At 45.0% G+C, this 23,634-nt stretch overlaps 1 protein-coding gene across 1 annotated transcript in view; it reads right to left on the bottom strand.

Moving 5' to 3' along the window:
* Window positions 1-23,634, bottom strand: part of LOC140431003 (plakophilin-3-like) — a 61,921-nt gene that overhangs the window by 11,135 nt on the left and 27,152 nt on the right. Inside the window, exons 5-10 of the mRNA XM_072518893.1 lie at window positions 23,213-23,417; window positions 13,377-13,545; window positions 9,853-9,970; window positions 6,644-6,811; window positions 6,036-6,215; window positions 489-642 (exon numbers count right to left, since the gene is read on the bottom strand). Of these exons, the coding sequence (XP_072374994.1) occupies window positions 489-642; window positions 6,036-6,215; window positions 6,644-6,811; window positions 9,853-9,970; window positions 13,377-13,545; window positions 23,213-23,417 (994 nt within the window). The remainder of the gene's footprint in view (window positions 1-488; window positions 643-6,035; window positions 6,216-6,643; window positions 6,812-9,852; window positions 9,971-13,376; window positions 13,546-23,212; window positions 23,418-23,634) is intronic.

The raw sequence follows: 23,634 nt of genomic DNA on the forward strand, positions 1-23,634 counted from the left end.
CCTGCCCGAGGTCAATGGAGCTCTCCACTGTATGCGGCTCGCCCGTGGCATTCTTGGGGTGGGCGGGGCAGGAGAATCTAGCCTAACATCTGCCATTCTGATTGAGAGACAGTATTACAAATTAACAAAATAGGGCTGGGAAAGGATTTTTAAACAACATTCTTGGAAGTTTCCTTAGCATAGGATTGTCCTCGGGGAATCCACCATATGGTATCTTCAATCAGGAAAAGGTTCAGTTGGCGGACAAATCCATCAGATTTCTCCCAAACTGGCTTCCATGTATCTACAGAAGCAGTGACATTTTTCTCCCTCTTCTCCTGCCACCTCCAACCTAGTCTCAAAAAAATGTTCCCCATTCTGCTCATGTTCAAGAATCAAAATTGGGAATGCAGGCCAAAGCCTAGCGAGACTGGAGGTGTTGGATAAATCATCAAACCCTCTTATTTATGTAAACAATGATTTCTATTTCAGGTGATCTGGTTACTTACAAACATCTTCCTTGTTCCTTGCATGAAGTGTAAGATTTCGAAGAAGGCCCGTCAAAGACTTTAATACATTATCATTACTGCTCTTTAGATAGCCCATGAGGATGTACCAAGTTCTATCCTGATCCATTGTCAATCGACTCATCACAGAGGCCCACTGGAAAACAGAGGTACAGATATAACCAGAGTTCACGACCAGAGATCTAGGGCGGGATTCTTCGGAAATCCTCCGCACCTTCAGGGGCTAGGCCGGCAGCGGAGTGGTTTGCGCCGCGCTGGTCGGCGCGGAGGAGCTTGGCGCCGCGCAGACCGGCGCGAAGGGCCTCTGCCCGCCGGCGTGCATTGGCGCATGCGCGGGAGTGCCAGCGTGTTCTGGCGTCATCCCAGTGCATGCGCAGGAGGGTTCTTCTCCGCACCGGCCATCATGGACCGTTACACCGGCCGGAGCAGAGGAATAGAGTGCCCCCACGGCACAGGCCCGCCTGCGGATCAGTGGGCCCCGATCGCGGGCCATGCCACCGTGGGGGCACCCCCTGGGGCCAAATCGCCCCCCCCCCCCGAGGCCGTCCACGGAGCCAGGTCCTGCCGGTAAATACCTGTCGGAACATACGCCGGCGGGATCCGCCGAAAACGGGTGGCCACTCGGCCCATCGCGGGCCGGAGAATGACCGGGAGGGGGCCGCCCCGACCGGCGCAGCGCGATCCCTGCCCCCGGCGGGGGCGGGATTCACGCCCCCCCCCCGGTGACTCTCCGACAGGGGGGGGGGGGGGGGGGCGGCGGCGGGGGGGGGCGGAGAATCCCGCCCCCAAGGTCCATTTGAACCAAGCACAAATTAATCTCCATTCTCAGAATAGAATCTTGCATCTGTTTTTTGGGGCCTGTTGTACACAGTTATGGTAAAAGTAAGCTCACGGTTTAACTATGAGGAGAAAGCAAAGAGAGCTATAATGCGAAGGGTAGTAACAGGAGACTTCCAGAATCCCAGCAGTAAATGAACCTTCAGTGATATGGGGAGGGATTTTCCGGCCGCGTTTGCCCGGCGACTGAAAAATCCTGCCAGGGGTCAATGGATTTTTCTACTCTTGGTATCTTGCCCATGGTGTTCTTGTCATGGGCAGGGCAGAAGAATCCAGCCCATAAGTGTAGCCTTGACTGCAGGAGTTGAGGGGAAGGCTTCAGGGTTAGGGGAAATAGCAGACAAGATAAGGAAAGAAAATAGAGCTTTGCATTTTGAGCAAATAAAGTAGAAAAAGAAAGAATTAGCCTTCATAGACAACGTAAAACCCATTTGTGGGTATACATGGATAGTCAAATCAGTATTAGTTGGGCAAAATGAGTCATTTTAGAGCTGAACAACAGAGGAAATAATCTCTCTCAACTAAATTTTGTAGAAAACCTGTAAGCTGGTTTATTTTCTGAAAAAAAAATGATGAACAAAAGTAGCCATACACCAAAAAAACCCATGTGATAGATAAGAGCTTAATATGTACCTTTGACTGGCTCTGTGCTCTGGCACTTGGAAACAGGCTTTTGCCGAATCTGCTTTTCCATGCCATGCCATGGCAAACCAGGGTCTGTGCTGCAACTGGTGGGGAATGGGGAAAGACGGGACCTAATCTCTCGGACAGGTCCCGCACCTCTTGATATCGGAGCGCCCTAAAGCTGCTGCAGCCCCACTCTAATCGCTGGCAAGTGCTCCCCACCCTCTGAATCCCCCCATTCCAGCTGCTCCCGTCTCCCCTGAATTCAGTACCCTCCTTTTGAGGCCCCATTCCCACTTCCCACCACGGATATAACCTAGCCGTATTTTGGGCTTCCCCACGGAAGTTCAATCTTCGTACCAGTCTAAAAATGGAAGCTGGGCAGGAAACGGCTCTAAACAGTCATTGATTGGTCACCGAGGGCCTCAACTGGGGCAAGGGCAGTCTCCCTATCAGAGGGCTTGCCCATCCCAACAGAAATTTGCTGTGTGGTCAGGGCGAGTGGGACCCCCAGAGGGAATCTGGGTTCAATTTCATCCTTCCCCATCCCCCAGCCTTAAATGCCACCTGTGATGGGACCATGAAATTCTGGTCCACCTTTCACTGATGAGGCTCAGCAGGTAGTTGTGACCATGAAATTCTGGTCCACCTTTCACTGATGGGCTCAGCAGGTAGTTGTAATCATTCATGTGGAATGATATATTCCCACTGGCTAGACTCCAATAGATACAGCAGCCAATTAACAGGTTAGTGGTTACAGAGAGAAAATGATGGGCCAACCATCACACCGCACAAACATAAAATTGTTAGATATACAAGGCTCTGGAACAAAGACCAAGATGTATTTACAAGAGCAGCAATAGGCATACCAAAAACTGACACTCCTGCATTATATTTCAAAACCTCCCAGGTCATAGGAATGGTGCCAGATTATTGGAAGACTGGCAACGTTATACTGTTCTTTACGGAAGGAAAAGATAATCCGACTAATTCCAGGCCAGTTAGCTCGACCCTAGCAGTGAGGAAATTATTGAATCAATGCTAAGGGACAGTATAACCCTTCATTTAAAAAGGCATTGATTGATCAAGGAACGTCAGCATTAATTTCTTAACAGCAGATTGTGTCAGGCTAACATGATTGTATATTTTTAGAAAAGGTGACAAGTAGGGCTGATAGGGGAAGTGGATGTGATCTACATAGAGCTTAGCAAGGTTTTTGACAAAGTTCCACTTGCCAGTCTGGTCAAAAACGTTAAAGCCCTTGGGATGCAAGGGAAAGTGGCAAATCGGACTTAGTGGTCGGAAACAAAAGATAATGGCTGAAGATTGTTTTTAAGATTGGACGGCTGCTGCTAATGGGGTTCTGTAGGGCTCATTACTTGGCCCCTTGTTCTTTGTAGTTTATAATAATAATTTAGATACAAAAGGAGACATGATAAAGAAGCTGGCAGATGGTACAAAAGTTGTTCATATGATTAGACAGTGAGGAAACATGCTCTAAACTGCAGGAAGGTATAGATAGCCGAGTCAGTTGAGTAGAAAAGGTGGAAAATGTAATTCAATCTGGAAGAAAATTAGCTACTGCATTTTGGGAGGAGCAACAGGACAAGAAAATACACAATAAATGTAGTGCAGAGGAACAGAGGGATCTCTCAGTGTAAATGGCCACAGCTTCTTAAAGATAGGGCGACAGGAGCGATTCTCCAGCCGTGTTGAGCTCTGGCTCACGGACGTAGGTCATAAACCTACTTACGACCTACCTGCGTGGGATCTGCCAGCCTCCCTGAATTCTTTGATAGCGTGAGGGAGGCTACAGCCATGCGCTGATCAGTGCTCTCCACATTTGGAACGGCACCCGTGGGGGGGGGGGGGGGCTCCCAGGCCACCTGAGACCCCAGGGTGGACAGGGTAAGTACAGGGTGGCCCCCGTGCCTGCTTCCTGGAATTTAGGCATCTTGGCAGTGCCAAGGTACCCAGATGGCACTGTAAAACCAGGAGCATTGCTTGCATGCCAGCACAAGGGTGCCCACATACCAGGGTGGCCCTGCTAGGTCGGCCATGCCCATGAAATGAAGGTGGAGAGGGGTTTCAAGGGTGGGGGTCCCTGAAGGCAGGGGGTGCTGTAAGAAGGCTTGGGGGCATGAAGAGGGGGAATCCCACAGGGGGTGGGGGGGGGGGGGGGGGGGGGGAGGAGACCCACAAGCTAACTTAAGAGATCGGGCACCCATTCAAAGTGGCAGCCCGATCACGGAGTTCAGCTCCCCAGTGCTAAAAAAAAATCCAAGGACAGGATTCTCCAGCTGCGCTTGCCCGGCGACTGGAGAATCCCACCCGAGGTCAATGGATTTTTCCATTGTCGGTGTCTCGTGCATGGCGCTCGTATGACAGGCAGAGTGCAAGAATCCAACTCCAAATGTGGACGAAACCGGTGACAAACTCCCCAGGGTCCAAAAACATTACTACGTGTCACTGAATAACGGTGGAAAAGTTGCCAGCAGAGCTGGTATGAAACTCCCTAAAAAACCCTCCACAAATTAATTTAGAAACTTTTTGGGAGAATCGCGCTTGACAGGTCGAGAAGACAGTCAAGGTAACACATGGCGCGCTTTCCTTTATCGGCCAAGGTATAGAATATAAGGGCAGGAGGTAATGCTAGAATGATTAAAAGACAGCTTGAGTACTGCATACAGTCCTGGTCACCACATTACAGGGAGGATACAAATACACTGGAGAAGACATTGCTTGGAAAATCTAATCGATTATGGAAGATTGGATAGTCTGGGTTCTTCTGCTTGAAACAGGGGAGGCTGAGGGGCGACTGAGTTACTGTAAAAAATGAAGGGCCTAGGTGTAGTAAATAGGGCTGCACTATTTACTTTTGCAGAGGGGTCAAAAAACAAGAGATTTTAAATAATTGGTGGAAAAATTTGACAGGAAATGAGTAAATATTTGTGTCATCCACAGGGTGGAAGGGACTTGCAACTCACTGCCTAAAAGGAACATTGGAACTAGGAACAGGAGTTGGCCATTCAGCCCATCAAGCCTGTTCTGCCATTCAATCACATCATGGCAGATCACCTACCTTTACACAATTTATCCCCCAATATCCCCATATCCCTTGATGTCATTACGAGACAGAAACCTATTGATTTTGTTCTTTAACAAGGTCTTCCACAGCCTTAGAGTAGTGTTTAACAGCACAAAAAGCGGCTCTTCGGACCATTGTGTCTGTGTCAGTCATCAAGAGCCATTAATAGGAACCTAGCATATCATTGCAAACGGCAAGGTTGGAGGACTTGCAACCAACTTCCGCCAAAAGTGCCGCGATGACAATCCATTTTATACTGAGGCCCCAGCATTTGAGGTTCAAGTCTTAAAACTAATTCTCGTCACTTCACATGATATTGTGAAATTGCTGAATGCCATAGAAATATATGGCTATAAAGCAGGTCAGAGGTTGGCAATTTTGCAGTGAGCATCTCATTTCCTCACTCCGTAAAACCTGTTCATCATTTACATGGTGCAAGTCAGGATTGTGACGGAATACTTTCTACATGGATGAGTGCGGCTTCAACAAAACTCAAAGAGGTTCAACACTATCCAGGAAAAAATTTAACTTGCTTGATCTGCCATCCATAACTTTCAACATTCACTCCTTTAACCCATCCGTGCACAGTGGTAGCAGTGTGCACCATTTACAAGATGAATGACAGCAACTTGCTCAGGCTCCTTGGACAGGACCTTTCAAACACATGGTCCCTACCACCTCCATGAACAAGGGCAGAAAAATGCATGGGAGCACACCACCTGCACGTTCCCCTCCAAGTCCCATTTTGACTGAGAAATCTTATCACTGTTCCTTCACTGTCACTGGGTCAAAAACCTGGAAGTCCCTTACCAGCATTATGGGTGCGCCAACAACACAAAAACTAAAGCAGTTCAAGAAGGTAGCACATTTAGGGATAGGCAATCAATGCTGGCCATGCCAGTAATACTCATATCCCACAAAACGAGACACAGGTTAGCTGTTAAATGGAATAATCGAGAACGCTCTAGGCGCTACCTTACCCGGAAGTCTCCTGCCGTAATATTTTGTAGTGCCCCCAAGGCAGCTTCAGTGGTCTGCTGGTTGGCCTCACTCTTATCCAAGAGCCTACTATACAACTTCACTATAGCTGGGTTCCACAGCCACTCAATTCCTTTAGGGTCTTTTGACACTTCTGAAAATATAGCTGAGTCTGTATTGACCTAAGAGAACAAGATATATAGTAAATGTGTAACATGCGCATGTTTAATCTAATACTTAGGCAGAAGGAAGTGAATTAAAATTTTTACCGTAGCAGTAAAACTTAGCACCAGTTGCATTGAAAAGAAATCTACTTCTGTTTATGTTATAGAATTAAAACCCATGGGAGACTTCAAACGATAACAGCACCCTGCTCTTTTAAACCTCATTGGTGAAGGTTCTTTCTCCCTTCTATGTGTAATAAAACCTTTTTGATAAACTGGTTAACATTTTAGTGCACCAGACAACAGCTGAAAAAAAAATTCACGCCTGCCATTCTCCCCAGTCATTACGTCCTGTCAGAAGTAGTTACATTTCTGTGAAAAGAGTATTGAATTATGTTACACAGGAATGGCTTCTGTTGACCTCCAGAATATAGGAAATGCCTTACCTCTTTAACCTTCCTGCCCTGAGGAGTGAAACATCCCACAACATCATCTTTCTTTATACTTCTATCATTCCTGCCAGGGCCCTCCAATCGATTCTGATAATATGATGGTATTTCTTCGTAAAGACGATAGGACAAGTTGCGCAGGATACAGGCGGAGTTCTCTACACTCTATTTGAGATGGAGAAGCAACACAAAATATAACGAGCTGAGTTTATGTCTACAGTGATACACCTTTAAGAAATCTTCTTCCTGGCAAATGCAATTTATTCTGATGGGGTGGAAACAGTGCTGCCTGTTGTGTGGTTAACATCTGTTCTTTCTCAATACCTCAGCTGGTTATCTGTGTTTACAAATGGAGGGAAAGGTCTTCCATAATATTATTAGCTCCCTGTCTGAAGACAATCACTGCCTTCCAGAGATAACCAAAACATTTTAGGTCAGCAATTCCATTAGCTGCCTTGCCCACAGAGAGGAAAGTCCCTGTTCATCGTCTTCAGTGAAATGGTGTATGATCTCAGGATTCAGGCCTGAAACGTCAACCAGGGATTCTCTTTTCCCGCCGGCAGCACCCCACTGCCTGTGGGTTTCACAGTGGCGCAGGGTGGTTTGAATGGGAAATCTCATTAATAAGGGGTGGAAACATAGAATCCAGCCTCCAGCGAATGGCCTGCGACCAAGAAACACATGGCTGGGGTCTGAAGAAGCCAGCCAAATGGCTCACCGTGTTAAGCAGCCGGATCTAGATTGGTTTCAAATTAATGGGATCAACAACAAAATAAACTGGATTGAAATTACATGTATGCCACTCCAAGCTAAAACTTAGCCTACACATGACATCATGCTCTATTCTCACTCCTAGTCGCCATTCTTCTATGACTATGGACTAGTGATGGGCAACCGTTCACTGCCTCTCCTTCACTAAAACAGAATGCATCATATAGAACATAGAACATTACAGCGCAGTACAGGCCTTTCGGCCCTCGATGTTGCGCCGACCTGTGAAACCACTCTAAAGCCCATCTATACTATTCCCTTATTGTCCATATGTCTATCCAATGACCATTTGAATGCCCTTGGTGTTGGCGAGTCCACTACTGTTGCAGGCAGGGCATTCCACGCCCTTACTATTCTCGGAGTAAAGAACCTACATCTGACACCTGTCTTATATCTATCTCCCCTCAATTTAAAGCTATGTCCCCCTCGTGCTAGACATCACCATCCGAGGAAAAAGGCTCTCACTGTCCACCCTATCCAATCCTCTGATCATCTTGCATGCCTCAATTAAGCCATCTCTTAACCTTCTTCTCTCTTAACGAAAACAGCCTCAAGTCCCTTAGCCTTTCCTCATAAGATCTTCCCTCCATACCAGGCAACATTCTGGTAAATCTCCTCTGCACCCTTTCCAATGCTTCCACATCCTTCCTATAATGCGGCGACCAGAACTGCACGCAATACTCCAAATGCGGCCGCACCAGAGTTTTGTACAGCTGCGACATGACCTCATGGCTCCGAAACTCAATCCCTCTACCAATAAAAGCTAACACACTGTACGCCTTCTTAACAACCCTCTCAACCTGGGTGGCAACTATCAGGGATCTATGTACATGGACATCTCTTCCTTGGCTGAATTTTTAAAATGGCGTCACTCATAACATGGATACAATGTTACGTAATCACAGAATAATACAGTACAGAAGAGGCCCTTTAGCCCATTCAGTCTGCGCCAATGCATGAAAACCACCTGACCTGCCTAGCTAATCCCCTTTGCCAGCATTTGGCCCCATAGCCTTGAATGTTATGCTAGCATTGCCAACTATGGTTTTAGTTACAATATGGAAGAATGAAGCCCATTTTGAATTTTTTAAAAATTAAAAAATTCAAGACAACCCCAAGATTTCTCAACATTTTGTATACAGTGCTTCATTACCAGATCGAGAGAAGCCAAGCTTTCTAATGAAAGCAATCCTTGTAGTTTTGAAGTGATCAACTCAGCATCCACCATTCAAAGTCAAAGGACATAGCTGTTTAACTTTTTTAATAAATTGGAATTGACAGCTCGCAGTTTAACCTTTGCCTGTCTGAGCCAATTGATTTGGGATTTTTAAATTTTTTTTAAAGTTCTTCACTACAAATAGATCCCAAAAATCCACCACAGCTTTACACCAAAAGATACTAATAAAAAATACACAAGCTCATAAGGACAGACTTATAGGCATGTGCATTTTTTAAAAACACATCCTTTAAATTACCTAGTTACTCAGCAACTGTTACTCAGCAACTGTGCAGTAGTTACTGATTGATGATAATACTGGAGACTGGCCCAAGGATCACCTCTACCCAGCCAATTATCCAAAGTATGTATACCCTTAAAGCTGCCAATCATAGTGTTCATTAGAACTCTAGATGGTCATACTGAAAGAAAGATACCACAAACCACTCCAGTGAAAAGCAGATGTATATTCCTCAAATTTAATACACAGTCACAAGGAAAGACAGAATAGAGACAGAACAGAGTTGGAAGAGAAAATCATGCAACTGCAGTTTTTAAACGTTCTATTGCAAAAGTGAAAAAAAAGTAATGCAGCTCGTCAATGGGGAGGCACTGTTAACACTTTTGGAATTTATGTTGTACTTATGATTTCTCATAACATGCTGTTGACAGACATGGTATTTAGTCTCCCTCCACCCCAGTACTAACAAACAACAAAGTCATCCGCACCACTGAGGAACTGCAGAAGAAGATACAAACACAAAATAGAACCAAAACACAACCTAGTATCTGTGGGATGTGTATTACAGCCATCCTTTTTGCATCCTGCAAAAGTTCTGATCCCAGTGAAATGAGGAAAAGAATCACAAACTGAATTAGCTGTTACATCTATCCGAACAACATTAGATGTAAAGGACATCCATGCATTTGTTGCAATCGGCAGTAATAAAAGGTCTGACGCACAGTGGCTTTAAATGACAAAGTGGTTTAATGCACAAAAAAACATTTTTGTTTAAACTGACAAAACTTCAAAAATGTATATACTTTTTAAAACAAAAACCAATGAGTGACAAATATAGAAATGCTTCAAGGACACAAAAATGGACTGGGGTTACAGTCCAAACAAGGGGTGCCTTGAAGTTTATTAAACGCAACCCAAAGATGGTTTGCACTCCCAGTTAAAGTATTTTTTCGCCAATGCAATACTGAGACTCCCTACCTTGCCAGCTCCATTGTTGTCATCCAGAGAGCGCTGGATGAAATAGACTAGCGAGTCCACTAAACCTTTACATTCCCGCATTTTCTGACGCGTTTCCTCTTTTGCAGAGCTCAAGTTTCTGTACAAAATATGGAATTAACATGAGGATTATTGTTCATACCAAAGCAAATATTGAGAAACAAAAAAAATATTGAAAAGGGACTATTGATTAAATACTGCCCAGTGACATTACTGTCACAGTATTTCCAGGTACCACATGGTAAAACATCGCTCAGTAACTCATCTTTCCTTACTACAATCAGTCTAATTGGGGCAGACAAGTTAGAGCTTCTATTTCTCTATAGCCAATTACCAATGGTATTCCCAGCTTTGGTTCACAAACCACACATTCTATAGAACCGGTCTGTTCATGTAAAGCTCCCTAAGTTTATAGCTCATCCACTGATTAATTTCACCATTCCAGAACAAGCTATCAAGTGCCCCCTCCGTCACCACAGGCTGCAAATTGTTGCATTGCTGGTTAAAGAGGAACTTAACGTAATAGTGAGTAAGGATATTAGCTGCGACAATGCAGAATCTGTATGGGCAGAGTTGAGAAACACCAAGGGACAAAAAATGTTTGTGGTGATATTGGGAATAGCATTAAAACAGGAAATTAGATGCATGCGATAAAAGGACCATCTGTAATAATGGGTGACTTTAATCTGCATATAGATTGGGCTAATCAAATTAGTAATAATGCCGTAGAGGAGGAATTCCTGGAGTGTATGTGGGATGGTTTTCTGGACCAATACATTGAGGAACCAACTACAGAACATGCCATCCAAGACTGGGTATTGTGTAACGAGAACGGAATAATTGACAATCTAGTTGTCTGAGGTTCCTTGGGGATGAGCGAATATAATATGACAGAATTCTTACCAAGATGAAGAGTGATGGAGTTGATTCTGAGATGTGGCTCCTGAATTTAAATAAAAGAAACTATGATGGTATGAGGTGTGAGTTGACTATGATGGATTGGGGAACATTTACTTAAAGGGATGATGGTGGGCAGGCAATAGCGAACATTCAAGGAGCACATGGGTGAAATGCAACAATTGTTCATTCCAGATTGTGAAAAAGTGTAACAGGAAAAGTGGCCAAATCATGGCTTACAAGGGAAATTATAGAGATAATATTAGCTCCAAGGAAGAGGCATACGCATTGGCCAGAAGAAACAGCAGACCCGAGGATTGGGAACAGTTTAGAATTCAGCAAAGGAAGACAAATGGCTTTATTAATTAGGGTGGTATGGCGGGTAGCACTGCTGCCTAACAGCACCAGGGATCCAGATCTGATTCCAGTCTTGGGTGACTGTCTGTGTGGATCTCACCTGTTCTCCCAGTGTATGTCTGTGTGGAGATTGCATGTTCTCCCAATGTCTGTGTGGGATTCCTCTGGGTGCTCCGGTTTTCTCCCACAGTCCAAAGATGTGCCGATTAGGTGGACTGACCTTGATCAATGCATGGGATTACAGGGATGGGGTGGAGGAGTGGGGCGAGGTGGAGTGGCTCTTTCAGAGGGCCGGTGCAGACTCAATGGGCCAAATAGCCTTTGTCTGTCACCATAGGGATTCTATGGATTAAGAAGGGGTAAATTGAGTATGAGTATAAGCCTGCGGGGAACTGATAACTGACTGTAAGAGTTTCTATTGGTATGCAAAGAGAAAAAGATTGGTGAACACAAACGTAGGTCCCTTACAGTCAGAAGCAGGGAAATTTAGAATCGGGAACAAAGAAATGGCTGACCAACTAAATACATACTTTGGTTTTCTTCACAAAGGAGGATCGAATAACGTACCAAAAATGTTGGGGACCACAGGGTTTAGGGAGAGGAAGGAACTGAAGGAAATCAATTGTGTTGGGAAAATTAATGGGATTGAAGGTCAATAAAACCCAGGGCCTGATAATCTCCTTAAGGATGTGGCCCTAGATGCATTGGTGGTCATTTCCCCAAGACTCTATACTCTAGAACAGTTTCTACAGATTTGAGGATAGCTAATGTAACCCCACTAATTAAAAAGGGAGTTGGAGAGAAAGCAAGGAATCATAGGCTAATCAGCCTGACATCGGTAGTGGAGAAAGTTCTAGAGTTCATCATAAAAGATTTAATAACAGAGCACTTGGAAACAGTGGAAGGATCAGACAGAGCATGAATTTACGAAAGGGAAATCCCATCTGATAAATCTACTGAAATTCTTTAGGAGGTAACTGGTAGATTAGATGAGGGGGAGTTAGTAGAAGTGGACTTACAAAAGGTTTTCAGCAAAGTCCCACGTAAGATATTACCATGTAAAATTAAAGCACATTGGAATGGGGTCTTGTATTCAGACAGATAGAAAACTGGTTGGCAGACAGGAAACAAAAACGGTTAGAATAAATTGGCCTTTTTCCAAATGGCAAACTGTGACTAGTGGTGTACTGTAGTGATGTACTGCAGGGATCAATGCTAGGACCCCAGCTATTCACAATATATATTAATAATTTAGATGAGGGAACTAAATGTAATATCTCCAAATTTACATGTGACACAAAGCTGGGAGGAAGGTGAACTGTTAGGAGGATGCAGAGATCCTTCAGTGTGATTTGGTAAGTGGAGTGAGTGGGCAAATGCATGGCAGATGCAGTATAATGTTGATAAGTGCCAAGTTAATCACTTAGGTAGCAAAATCAGGAAGACAGATTATTACCTGAATGGCGACAGATTGAGAGGGGGCAATGTGCAATGGGACCTGGGTGTCATCGTACACCAGTCGCTGAAGGTAAGCATGCAGGTGCAGCAGGTGGTAAAGATGACAAATGGTATGATGGCCTTCATAGCGAGCGGACTAGAGTACAGGAGCAGGGATGTCTTGCTGCAATTATACAAGGCCTTGGTGTGATCACACCTGGAATATTGTATGCGGTTTTGGTCTCCTTATCTGAGGAAGGATGTTCTTACTATAGAGAGAGTGCAGCGAAGGTTGACCAGACTGATTCGTGGGGTGGCAGGACTGATGTAGATCATAGAGTTGGTTAGAAATATATTTACTGGAGTTTAGAAGAATGACTTGGGGGGAGGGAGAAATAATTGTTTGATGATTTTGCAGTGGGTTGGTGGTCAAGACCTATGCCATAGATTGATATCCTCCAGATTTATGTCCACCATCATCAAACTTGGCTCCAGCTCTTGCTCAAGTTGTCAAAAACCTGATGTCTTAGTCGGAAGACATTTTCTTAGGAGGAAGAAGGATAATGGGGAATATATTTTGCCGTGGCTAGGATGGCAACCCAAGAGATTGTTGTCTGTCCTTTATAAATGGGGAAATGGGATGGGGATAGAAATTTAAAAGGCATAGAATTTTGTAAACTACTTGAATTTCTGCATTCAGTTCCAGAGATGTGAGAGTTTACAAATTTAAGCGCTTGATTTACATTAAAAATGCTTATGGCATTGGTGAAAGCAGCAAGTTATAAGTTCCAAAAATACACGCCATGAAACAGTACCGAACGTAGCCAGTGGTATTGTAGAAGATATCATCGTCAGATTGCTGGACATTCACATTACTACACCAGCCAGATGTTGGCGCAAGGATTTCTTCTGTAATTTCCTCTAATGTATCTTGAGCTAGACTTTTCTTCAGATTCTCACTGGAAGACAGATTCCACAGGATTCCTAAACAGAGAGAAATATTAAGGTCAACATATTAGTCCTCCCAAGTGCCTCATTTCACACTTGCCTACACGGAGGTCTATCTGCCATATTCTGCCTATTTGACCATCCTGAAGTGTACAATGATCCGCACCATGATCTACTGTGCTGCAAAGTTTCATATCATCTGCTCGATTAAGACCAATGAACACTGTATCCAGTTGGACAGCCTTTTCCAATTGTCTGCAGATCATTCTACGGAAATTCCAACTTGGCCTGACTGTGTTGGGGGTGGAAGTCAAAGATACCCATTTCTTGGCGGCACGGTGGCGCAGATGCTAGCACTGGTTCGATACTGTCCATATGGAGTTTGCACATTCTTCACATAGAATCTCTCTACAGTGCAGAAGGAGGCCATTCGGCCCATCGAGTCTGCACTGGCCCTCTAAAAGAGCACCCAACCTAGGCCCGCTTCACTGCCCCATAACTGCACCTATCCTGTACATCCCTGGACAATAAGGTGCACTTTTATCATGGCCAACCCATGTTACCTGTCCATTGATAACGTGGGAGGAAACTGGACCACCCGGAGGAAACCCACGCAGATACGGGGAGAAAGTGTAAACTTCACACAGTCACCCAAACCAGAATTGAACCCTGATTTCTGGCGCTATGAGGCAGCAATGCAAGGGGAAAGCAAACCTTGGTAAGGGTAAAGGATGCAAACCCATGGACTTAATTAGGTAACATTGGTATGTGCTGCAGACTCTTTTAAAAAAAATATATTTATTAAAGTTTTTTAACACAATTTTTCTCCCTTACAAACAATAACCCACCCCCCGTAACAAAATAACGAGAAATCGCACAGAGCATTGCTGCTGCTGACCGACCTTCCTCTAACGCTCCGCGAGATAGTCTAGGAACGGTTGCCACCGCCTGTAGAACCCCTGCGCAGACCCTCTCGAGGCAAACTTAATCCTCTCCAGCTTTATGAACCCAGCCATATCGTTTATCCAGGCCTCCACGCTGGGGGGCTTCGCCTCTTTCCACATTAGCAAGATCCTTCGCCGGGCTACTAGGGACGCAAAGGCCAGAATGCCGGCCTCTTTCGCCTCCTGCACCTCCGGTTTGTCCACTACTCCAAATATTGCTAGCCCCCAGCTTGGCTTGACCCAGACTTTCACCACCTGAGATATTGCTCCCACCACTCCTCTCCAGAACCCCTCCAGTGTCGGGCATGACCAAAACATATGGACATGGTTCGCCGGGCTCCCTGAGCACCTTCCACATCTGTCCTCTACCCCAAAGAACCTGCTCAACCTCGCCCCCGTCAAGTGAGCTCTGTGAACCACCTTAAATTATTTCAGGCTGAGCCTGGCACACGAGGAGGAGGAGTTAACCCTACCTAGGGCATCAGCCCACAGACTTTCCTCGATCTCCTCCCCAGCTCCTCCTCCCATTTACCCTTCAACTCTTCTACCAGCGCTTCCCCCTCTTCTTTCATCTCCTGGTGTATTGCCGACACCTTGCCCTCCCCAACCCATACACCCGAGATCACCGTCTTGAATTTCTTGTGCCGGGAGCAACGGCAATTCCCTCACCTGTCGCCTCACAAAAGCCCTCACCTGTATATATCTAAAGGCATTTCCCGGGGGTAACTCAAACTCCTCCTCCAGTGCCCCTAGGCTCGCAAACGTCCCGTCAATGAAATGAAATGAAATGAAAATCACTTATTGTCACAAGTAGACTTCAAATGAAGCTACTGTGAAATGCCCTTAGTCACCACATTCCGGCGCCTGTTCGGGGAGGCTGTTACGGGAATTGAACCGTGCTGCTGGCCTGCCTTGGTCTGCTTTCAAAGCCAGCGATTTAGCCCTGTGCTAAACAGCCCCTCGAACAGGTCCCCCATTCTTCTAATCCCTGCCCGATGCCAGTTCTGGAACCCCCCGTCCATCTTCCCCGGGACAAACCGGTGGTTACCCCTGACCGGGGACCACACCGATGCTCCCATTGCACTCCTGTGCCGTCTCCACTGGCCCCAGATCCTTAACGTTGCCGCCACCACCGGGCTCGTGGTATACTTTGACGGCGAGAGCGGCAGCGGTGCCGTCACCAACGCCCCCAGGCTCGTTCCTTTACAGGACGCCATCTCCATCCTCTTCCATGCCGCCCCCTCTCCCTCCATAACCCACTTGCGGATCATCGCCACATTTGCTGCCCAGTAGTAGCTCCCTAGGTTTGGCAGCGCCAACCCTCCTCGGTCCCTACTGCGTTCCAGGAACCCGCTCCTTACCCTCGGCCTTGGTGATCACGATGGGAAGGCACTGAAACACAAACAGAAACTTCGGAAGGACCACCATTTTGACCGACTGCACTCTACCCGCCAGCGAGAGCGGTAACATGTCCCATCTTTTGAAATCCTCCTCCATTTGCTCCACCAACCTCGTCAGATTCAGTTTATGTAGGGCCCCCCAACTCCTGGCTATCTGGATCCCCAGATACCGAAAGCTCCCCTCCGCCCTCCTCAGCGGTAGGTCCCCTATCTCTCTTTCTTGGTCCCCTGCCTGTAATACAAAGAGCTCACTCTTCCCTACATTGAGCTTATAGCCCGAAAACCTGCTGCAGACTCTTTTGAGACAGATGAACTGAGATGGGTGATATAGCGTTTCTAATGTAAGAATATGGTATAATATGTACTAAATGTGGTTGTATCATCTAAAGACAATTAAATCAAAATCGGTTGTGCAGCAACCATTTGATTTTATGGGATGGTTCTCTTGTTTAGATAACACACAAATCTTTCTCCTGTGGTACACAAGTAGAACTTCGGTTTTCTATTGGGCAATTCAGTTATGACTCTTTATTTAAAGTATCTTGTAGAGATGTAAATTGCTCATGTTTCCTGTAATTGCTTGAATGTCATGAGAAGCGAGAATTCAAATTTTATAAGCAACACCTGAACATGAATCGTGGAGCCTCAGATTAAAGTCCAATACTCCACATACTTAGCAACCCAGGCTCCTGTTCCTAGGTATACCAAAAATCATAGAGTCCAGTGCCGAATTCGACTCATTGAGTCCGTACCGACCCTCCGAAAGAGCCCCCTGCCTTGGCCCACTCCCCCACCCTATCCCACAACCCCATAACCTGCACATCCCTGAACACTAAGGGGCAGTTCAGCACCGAACCTGTACATCTTTGGACTATGGGAGGAAACCTCCGCAGGCACGGGGAGAATGTGCAAACTCCACAGTCACCTAAGAAGTAATCCCAGATCCATCGTGCCATGAGGCAGCAGTGCTACCACTGTGCCATCATGTCTCTTTTTGCCGTACCAATTGTGAAACCAATTAAGAGCATCATTTGAACAAGACACTACCACTCCATCTTGACAAAAAAAAAAAAATCAACCCCTTTAATCACCGTTTAAGTTTCCTTTGCGATTTATTTTTGTTTGGTGTAGTATCCATTTAAAGTGCTGCTGTTTCATTTTGTTCCTTGATTTGGTTTAACTAGTTGTCCAAAATGGGATAACTAAAAAAGCAACCCAAAACTTTAAAGGAAACTTAATAAATTAAAAGTAATTTCTGGGGTCGATAATGCACTCTGTACTCTCTCAATGCCCACCAGTTGCAGAAGGCCTCGAGCGTATCATTACATATTGCCTTTCCAGGGACACCCAAACATGGACACAATAATTCAGTTTATTGCTCAATCCATTAAATGATCCAGACAGATTTTTAGCTGATCCCTCACATACCATCTATCCTCAAACGGATCATTATAACTAGTCTGACCAACAATTTGCAAGTGCAACAAGAGACACAAACTGGACATAGATAGAACATGGATATCTGTTGCCTAATTGTGCATGATTAATGTTGGCACCCATATTCCAGTTATTAGAGCATACAGAAAAAGCACAATTTGGCAGAAAAACTATGAGGCTTTAGATGGCCGGCCTTCGCTAAAATTAATGTAAAATTGAAGCTCTTTGCACCACATTTCAACAGCCTCTCATACTGTGGTGTGTACAAGGTTGTTTTGCATTAACCTACATCTGCACATTGAAAATGCAAAACATTTACAGCATAGTAGTTCATTTGGCCTGTTCGGTCTGTGCCAGCTGAAAAAGAACTATCCAGCTTAATCCGACTTTTCAACTGGTCCATATCTCTGCAAGCATTTTTTTTAAAATGCTGTTGCATATAGGGAGCACATCTTGGGAAAAAGCTGTTTCACTGGTCTATGTGAAGCAAGCCATGGCACTTCAGAAACTCAAAACTACAGCCATCCATTTTTTAAAAATAAATTTGGCATATCCAATACTTTTATTCCCAATTCACCTACATCTTTGTGTTGTGGGGGTGAGACCCACGCAGAGACAGAGAGAATGTGCCAACTCCACACGGACAGTGACTCAGGGCCAGGATTGAACCTCCTCGGCGGCGTGAGACAGCAGTGCTAATCACTGCGTCACCATGTCGCCCTTCACGACTGCCATCCCTGAGGCAACTTGAAATTTACATTACTCGAAAGTTCAAGGCAAAGCTAACCCCTTTGCGAGCAGGTACTTCCTTAGAATACATGAGCAGCACCTTGTTTGCATTATCACATTGGAGCTACTGTTGAAGGGGCACAACAATACATGTGCACCCTAAAATGACATAGGGTTCATTACCAACAATCCCTAGCATGGAGAAAACACCCCATCCTGGGGTACCCAAGATCAGAGTTATCTTACAAGGAAAGACAGAGTGGGCCTGTATCCATTGGAGTTTAAACGATTGAGAGGTGATCTTATTGAGGCATACAAAATCCTGAGAGGACTTTAATCTTTATTCGTGTCACAAGTAGGCTTACATTAACACTGCAATGAAGTTACTGTGAAAATCCCCTCGTCGCCACACTCCAGTGCCTGTTCAGGCACACGGAGGGGGAATTCAAAATATCCAATTCAACTAACAAGCACGTTTTTCGGGACTTGTGGGAGAAAACCGGAGCACCCGGAGGAAGCCCACGCAGACACAGGGAGAATGTGCAAACTCCGCACAGACGGTGACCCAAGCAGGGAATCAAACCCGGATCCCTGGCACTGTGAAGCTTGTTACCACTGAAAGATATGTTACCACATGTGGAAAAGAATAGAACTGGGGACATGATTTAAAAATAATGGTTTTCCCCATTTAAGATGGCGATGAGAGGAAATGTTTTGAAACGCAAGCTAGAGGATTTTCAAGGGCTTTAAGGTGACATTGGAGGTGGCCAATGAGGCTAAGGGAAGGGTATAGAGACAGAGGGACAATTCCATAGAAGAGTCAAAATTTGGGCAAGCATCTTGGAGATTATAGAAACTCAAAAAAAGGCAGCCAAGATGGGATCTTCAGTAGGCCTATCCCACATTGGTTCCCGCCTTGGGTTAGATGATTGAGACAGAAGAGCCACTTTCGGGCACAAAGTGGGGCCTTCTACTGGGAAAGTCCCATTTCCCCACAGCCTGATGACAGAGACAGAATTGTGAATTAGTCAAGCCTCCCAATTCCCATCTCTGATGTGAAAATCTTGCCCTGAAAGTGTTTGACTGAAAATCGATTGATTAACACAAAAGAGGGGAAGGCAATCTAAGACTTAACCCCAATGCCATGCCATTTTTGTTGGCTTTGTAATGTTAGACTTATAAATACACCCGCCCCTCTACCTCATTGATATTTAAAGCAACCATCTACATATAGGTTTCTGTCATGTCTCAGTCGGCAATATCATAGGGATATCACCATATCCAACAGACTGAAGATGACCCAACTTTGATCCCTGGTCTGTGTACAGTTAACATCTATCAGCAGTGGGCCTGCTATTTGAAACTAGCGAGGTGGCAGGGGCGCCCTGGGTGGTTAGGGAAAGAATGGACAGTGAAAAGATCCAACTGTTTCAGAGATCACTTCCTTGAAAAGAGAAAAGTGATTACAAAGCAGTAACAATCTCAATTAGCAGGGACATAAACCAGAACAGAGAAACTTTAGCAATTTAAAAAAAATTCAATCTTAAGATTAGATTGGGTTCTTGAAATTTCTGAGCCTTCATGGTGAATAAGCAGTCCTGTACTGCTCAACACATTTAGTTTTCAAAGTGATAAAAAAAATTAGGGCATGAACATTAGTTTGCACAGTGAGGTCAAGACGAAGTCTGTGCGGGTCTCACAATGGAGGGCAGAACATTAGGCACAATCAGGCACTTCTTTCTTTCAGGCATAGCCGAAGATGATTGTGTTGACTCACCTGGCTCTAATAGTAAAAGAGATTGAAAGAAGCTTCCCTTACTCCTGTTCAATGCACACCCCACCCAGTGATTAAGGAACTGAATGAAGCTGCCACTGCTGTGTGTACAAAGTCTACTGATTTGCCCTCGCTGAGCAATTTTACTGGGACGCTGCCCAGAACAATTCAAGTTTCCACCCCCTCTCCCCACCACAACACAACTGGCACAAACAGTTGGAAGTACCGAAGAACACAAGGTGACAGAAAAGACTTTTCAATCTGACAAATAGATTCCTGGTTGAATTCATACTTCGGAATCTCATCCCTCAACTGGCTTCTCTCAACTGCTTCAGGCAGTTCTATATTATCAGCGTCCTCTCTGGTCTAGACATTACATATGACTAATATTGTCTACTGGGCAAGGTGGCATATTTGATGTTTTAGGGCACAAAGGTCAGAATTTTAACTGGCATGGGTGAAGGGAGGTTGGAGTTTAAACAGTGGGAGGGATTAAACAGAAACTCTGCCCCCCCACCCCCCCCCCCCCCAAAAGAAAAAATGGGAACCTGTCTGTAATCCTATTTATAGCCTTTACTCATCTTCCACTCTGGTAATGCCACTTTTCTCATGTCCTTATAGAAGAGGGAAGACAACAATGACCAGTGAACTAATTCACTTACATTTTCCAACACATTGATACGGTGACAATCTTATAAATCACCTAAGCGAATTCCTTGGCTCAACTAAAAAGTCTTTAATTTCTTTCTATTTGACACTACCTCTGACTTCAGCACAGCTAGAGACAAGCTGTGCATTCCCCTGCTCTAACAGTGGAGATGTCCATGGCGAACATCTTCTGGGATTTTTTTTAAGCCCAGGTGGTCCCTTGCCAAACAATGCCCCGTTCACATCAACACAGGGGGGCAGACTCAGTCACCGAGGACAGGGGGGCCAGCATGAGGGGACTGGAATGAGGAGTGGGTGGTCCTTGAAGCAGGTTCCACCTTCATGTGCCCTCTTCTCCACTTTCCCAGTCACGGCTCACTGACCGTTCCTTACCAGCCAAAAACTGGAAAGACACTTTGCTGCACTTCAGTGAGGTGCTGAACAACCATGACGAGACTCTCCTCAATTATCTGCAGGTCACTGGGTCAGTACAAACATGCACTCAGTTGTTTGCCTCCTCTGAGGTGTCCATGGGGGTGCGTATCAGCACAAAGGCCAAAGATGACATGGTGCTCAACGTTTGAGATGGATTCCCCACACTTTTTCCCAAGGGAACGCCAATGCCTCTGGAAACCATGATAGGACCGCACATTTTCTGTTACTGCTCCAGAATTGTCCTCTTTTTATCTGACCCCAGTGGCTCAGCATCTGCGAGTTTGCAGTGTGCCCTGCCAATTGACACAGACTCTCTTTTGCTATCAGTGTCTCCAAAAACTGCTCCTATGCACATTGGAGACACAATGGCTAACTACAGCACACCAACTTCTGCAGAGTTGAAACCAGACTCAAATTAGCTGTTCTGACCAAGTATATTTTAAATTAGAGTACATTGAGACAATTTCACAAACAAGGTACGTCTAACAACTCTGGGGTGAATAAAGAGTGACTGTTCCAGGGATTGAACCTCTCAACATCATTACTCAAACTGAAGATTCCTTAAATTATTTCTGAGACTTTTAATATATCTCTTTTCAAAGTGAATTAATCCTGGATTCTTTCCACTTTTACCAAGTTGCAGTGAAGTACTCATTCAGGAATTTTAGAAACCAAACATGTCCAATGTATGACTGCATCAATTGGCCTGAAGCTAAATACACCCCACCCACCCTCTCAATCTGTTACCTAACATAGTGCATGACCTTGAGAAAGCATTGCTCTGTTGTGACTGCAATGTTTTTGCAGCAGGATCCTGGCTGCTCTCATCAGTTTTCTTTGAACCTGCCTCCTCAATCTTCACAAACGAAACCCCAGCAGAATGACGGGATGGTTTACGAGGGTGCGATGTTTGCATTGATGTGCCTCTATGCAGAAGTAGCAGTATAACTCACGAGACGACCAAGAACACGAAAGCACCGAGGTGGGAGACCCTTCCAGAAGGCAGTCCCACCAGTAAAAGCTCCAACCCTGCCCAGTACAACTCCAGCCCGAGGTGCAATTCCTACTAAACAATTGCACACAGAGAGGAGTGTCATTCTGGAGAAATGTGATCTATTGCTGGCAAAAGATTCTCTTCTAACAGTATGATACTCAATACTGCTGTTACGATCACTACAATTAACAATTAAGGTGATTCAGGTCACATTACATAAAGAGAGAGAGAGAGAGAGAGAGAGAGAGTAGTGAAGTGTTGCTACAAGCTGTTTTGAAGAAGAGATAATGGTATATATTGGCGAGGAGAGGTTGCAGGGATGTAATAGGCTCGAAGGAAGGGGAGACTGTGGGCTATAGTTACAAACTAGAGAAAAGAGTATTTGGCAGTGGTGTAGTTAGAATGGATAAGTCACTAATTGGTGGTTGTCGTCCATGGCTAGAATGGAGGGATCATTATAGGTTAGAGTGGAGAGGGATTGGCAGGATGTAGTTATAGACTCAAGTGGAGGGAAGAAGGATGGAAGGTTACAGGCTAAAGAGGGAATAGGAAATATGAAGTTATAGGTCAGGCAGAGGAGACGGATGGGGGAGACTCGTGGGGGTATAATTACCAATTAGGGAAATAGACAATAGGGGATGTAGTTAATGCTAGGTGAGGAGCATTGATGCAGCATTGCTCTAATCTGGAGAGAAAAAGATTGGTGAAGATGCAGTTACAGACTATAAGAGGATGGAAGGTGGTTGGGCATATTTGCAGACGGGCTTGCTGGCCGCATGGTTACACATTAGAGACGAGAGTGGTGGAAAGGGTGTACTTTGCACACTAAAGCGACGGCAGTGTGGAATAACAAAAATGCACAACCAATCTTTACAAGCTACGGTTCAAAACAATAAAACCAAGAGGGTTATCGTTCCAGTTTCAACATTCCTTTTTTTTCTTGAAACCACATAAAATATGGAATGCAACTCCATACACAGCAATAAATTAAGCTAGTCAATGCGCATGAAAATTGGCACAGAAGGACCAAGAGATAACATGCAAATGTAATTACTTTTAATTTGTGCGAATGAAATAAATGTTTCTGACACCCACCCAGGGACATTGATCACACATGAAACACAACACATATGAAATCCGCAGGTTTTTAACCCTTTTCAATCCTTGGGCTGGCATTAGTAATTACAAACCTCTGGTGTTATTCCAGTCAGGCTCGTACAGATCCTCAACAGGTTTAGTTGCAAACGGTATTTGTACTTTGGCCATTGTTGCAATGCCCTTGACAGATTACCACTTATTTAGTCTGCGAGAAGCTAACAATCTTACAAAGGATTGAACGTACCAGTGATGTTTCCCTTCAGTTCTTCATCAATGCTTTTGATTGCCTGCATCATCTTGGGGACCCCATTCTGCTGTACCAGCTCCTGTTTATTTAAGGTGTTGTTGTAGATCAGGTTACGCATCGCTGCTGTGGCACTCCGCTGCACTTCCACAGAATCGTGGTTGAAGAGGTTCACAAGCTTACTGATGGCCTTCAAGCTATAGGCCTATTGGGAGGGAAATTTACAAATTTGGTAACTGCAATACTGAGCGCAGTAATCAGAACCCTCTAACTTTGTAAAATTCAGGGCTATTAATACACAAGAATTATGTACTCTACATCACCACTGCCCAGTTTCAATTATATCAGATTAAATCAAATGGAAAAGTGCCGAGTTTTGTGGTACAGTACTGAAGTACCTAATGCTCTCAGCCTGTTGGAAC

This window comes from Scyliorhinus torazame, chromosome 10, assembly GCF_047496885.1.
Source record: "Scyliorhinus torazame isolate Kashiwa2021f chromosome 10, sScyTor2.1, whole genome shotgun sequence".
In the NCBI taxonomy this organism is placed as follows: domain Eukaryota; kingdom Metazoa; phylum Chordata; class Chondrichthyes; order Carcharhiniformes; family Scyliorhinidae; genus Scyliorhinus; species Scyliorhinus torazame.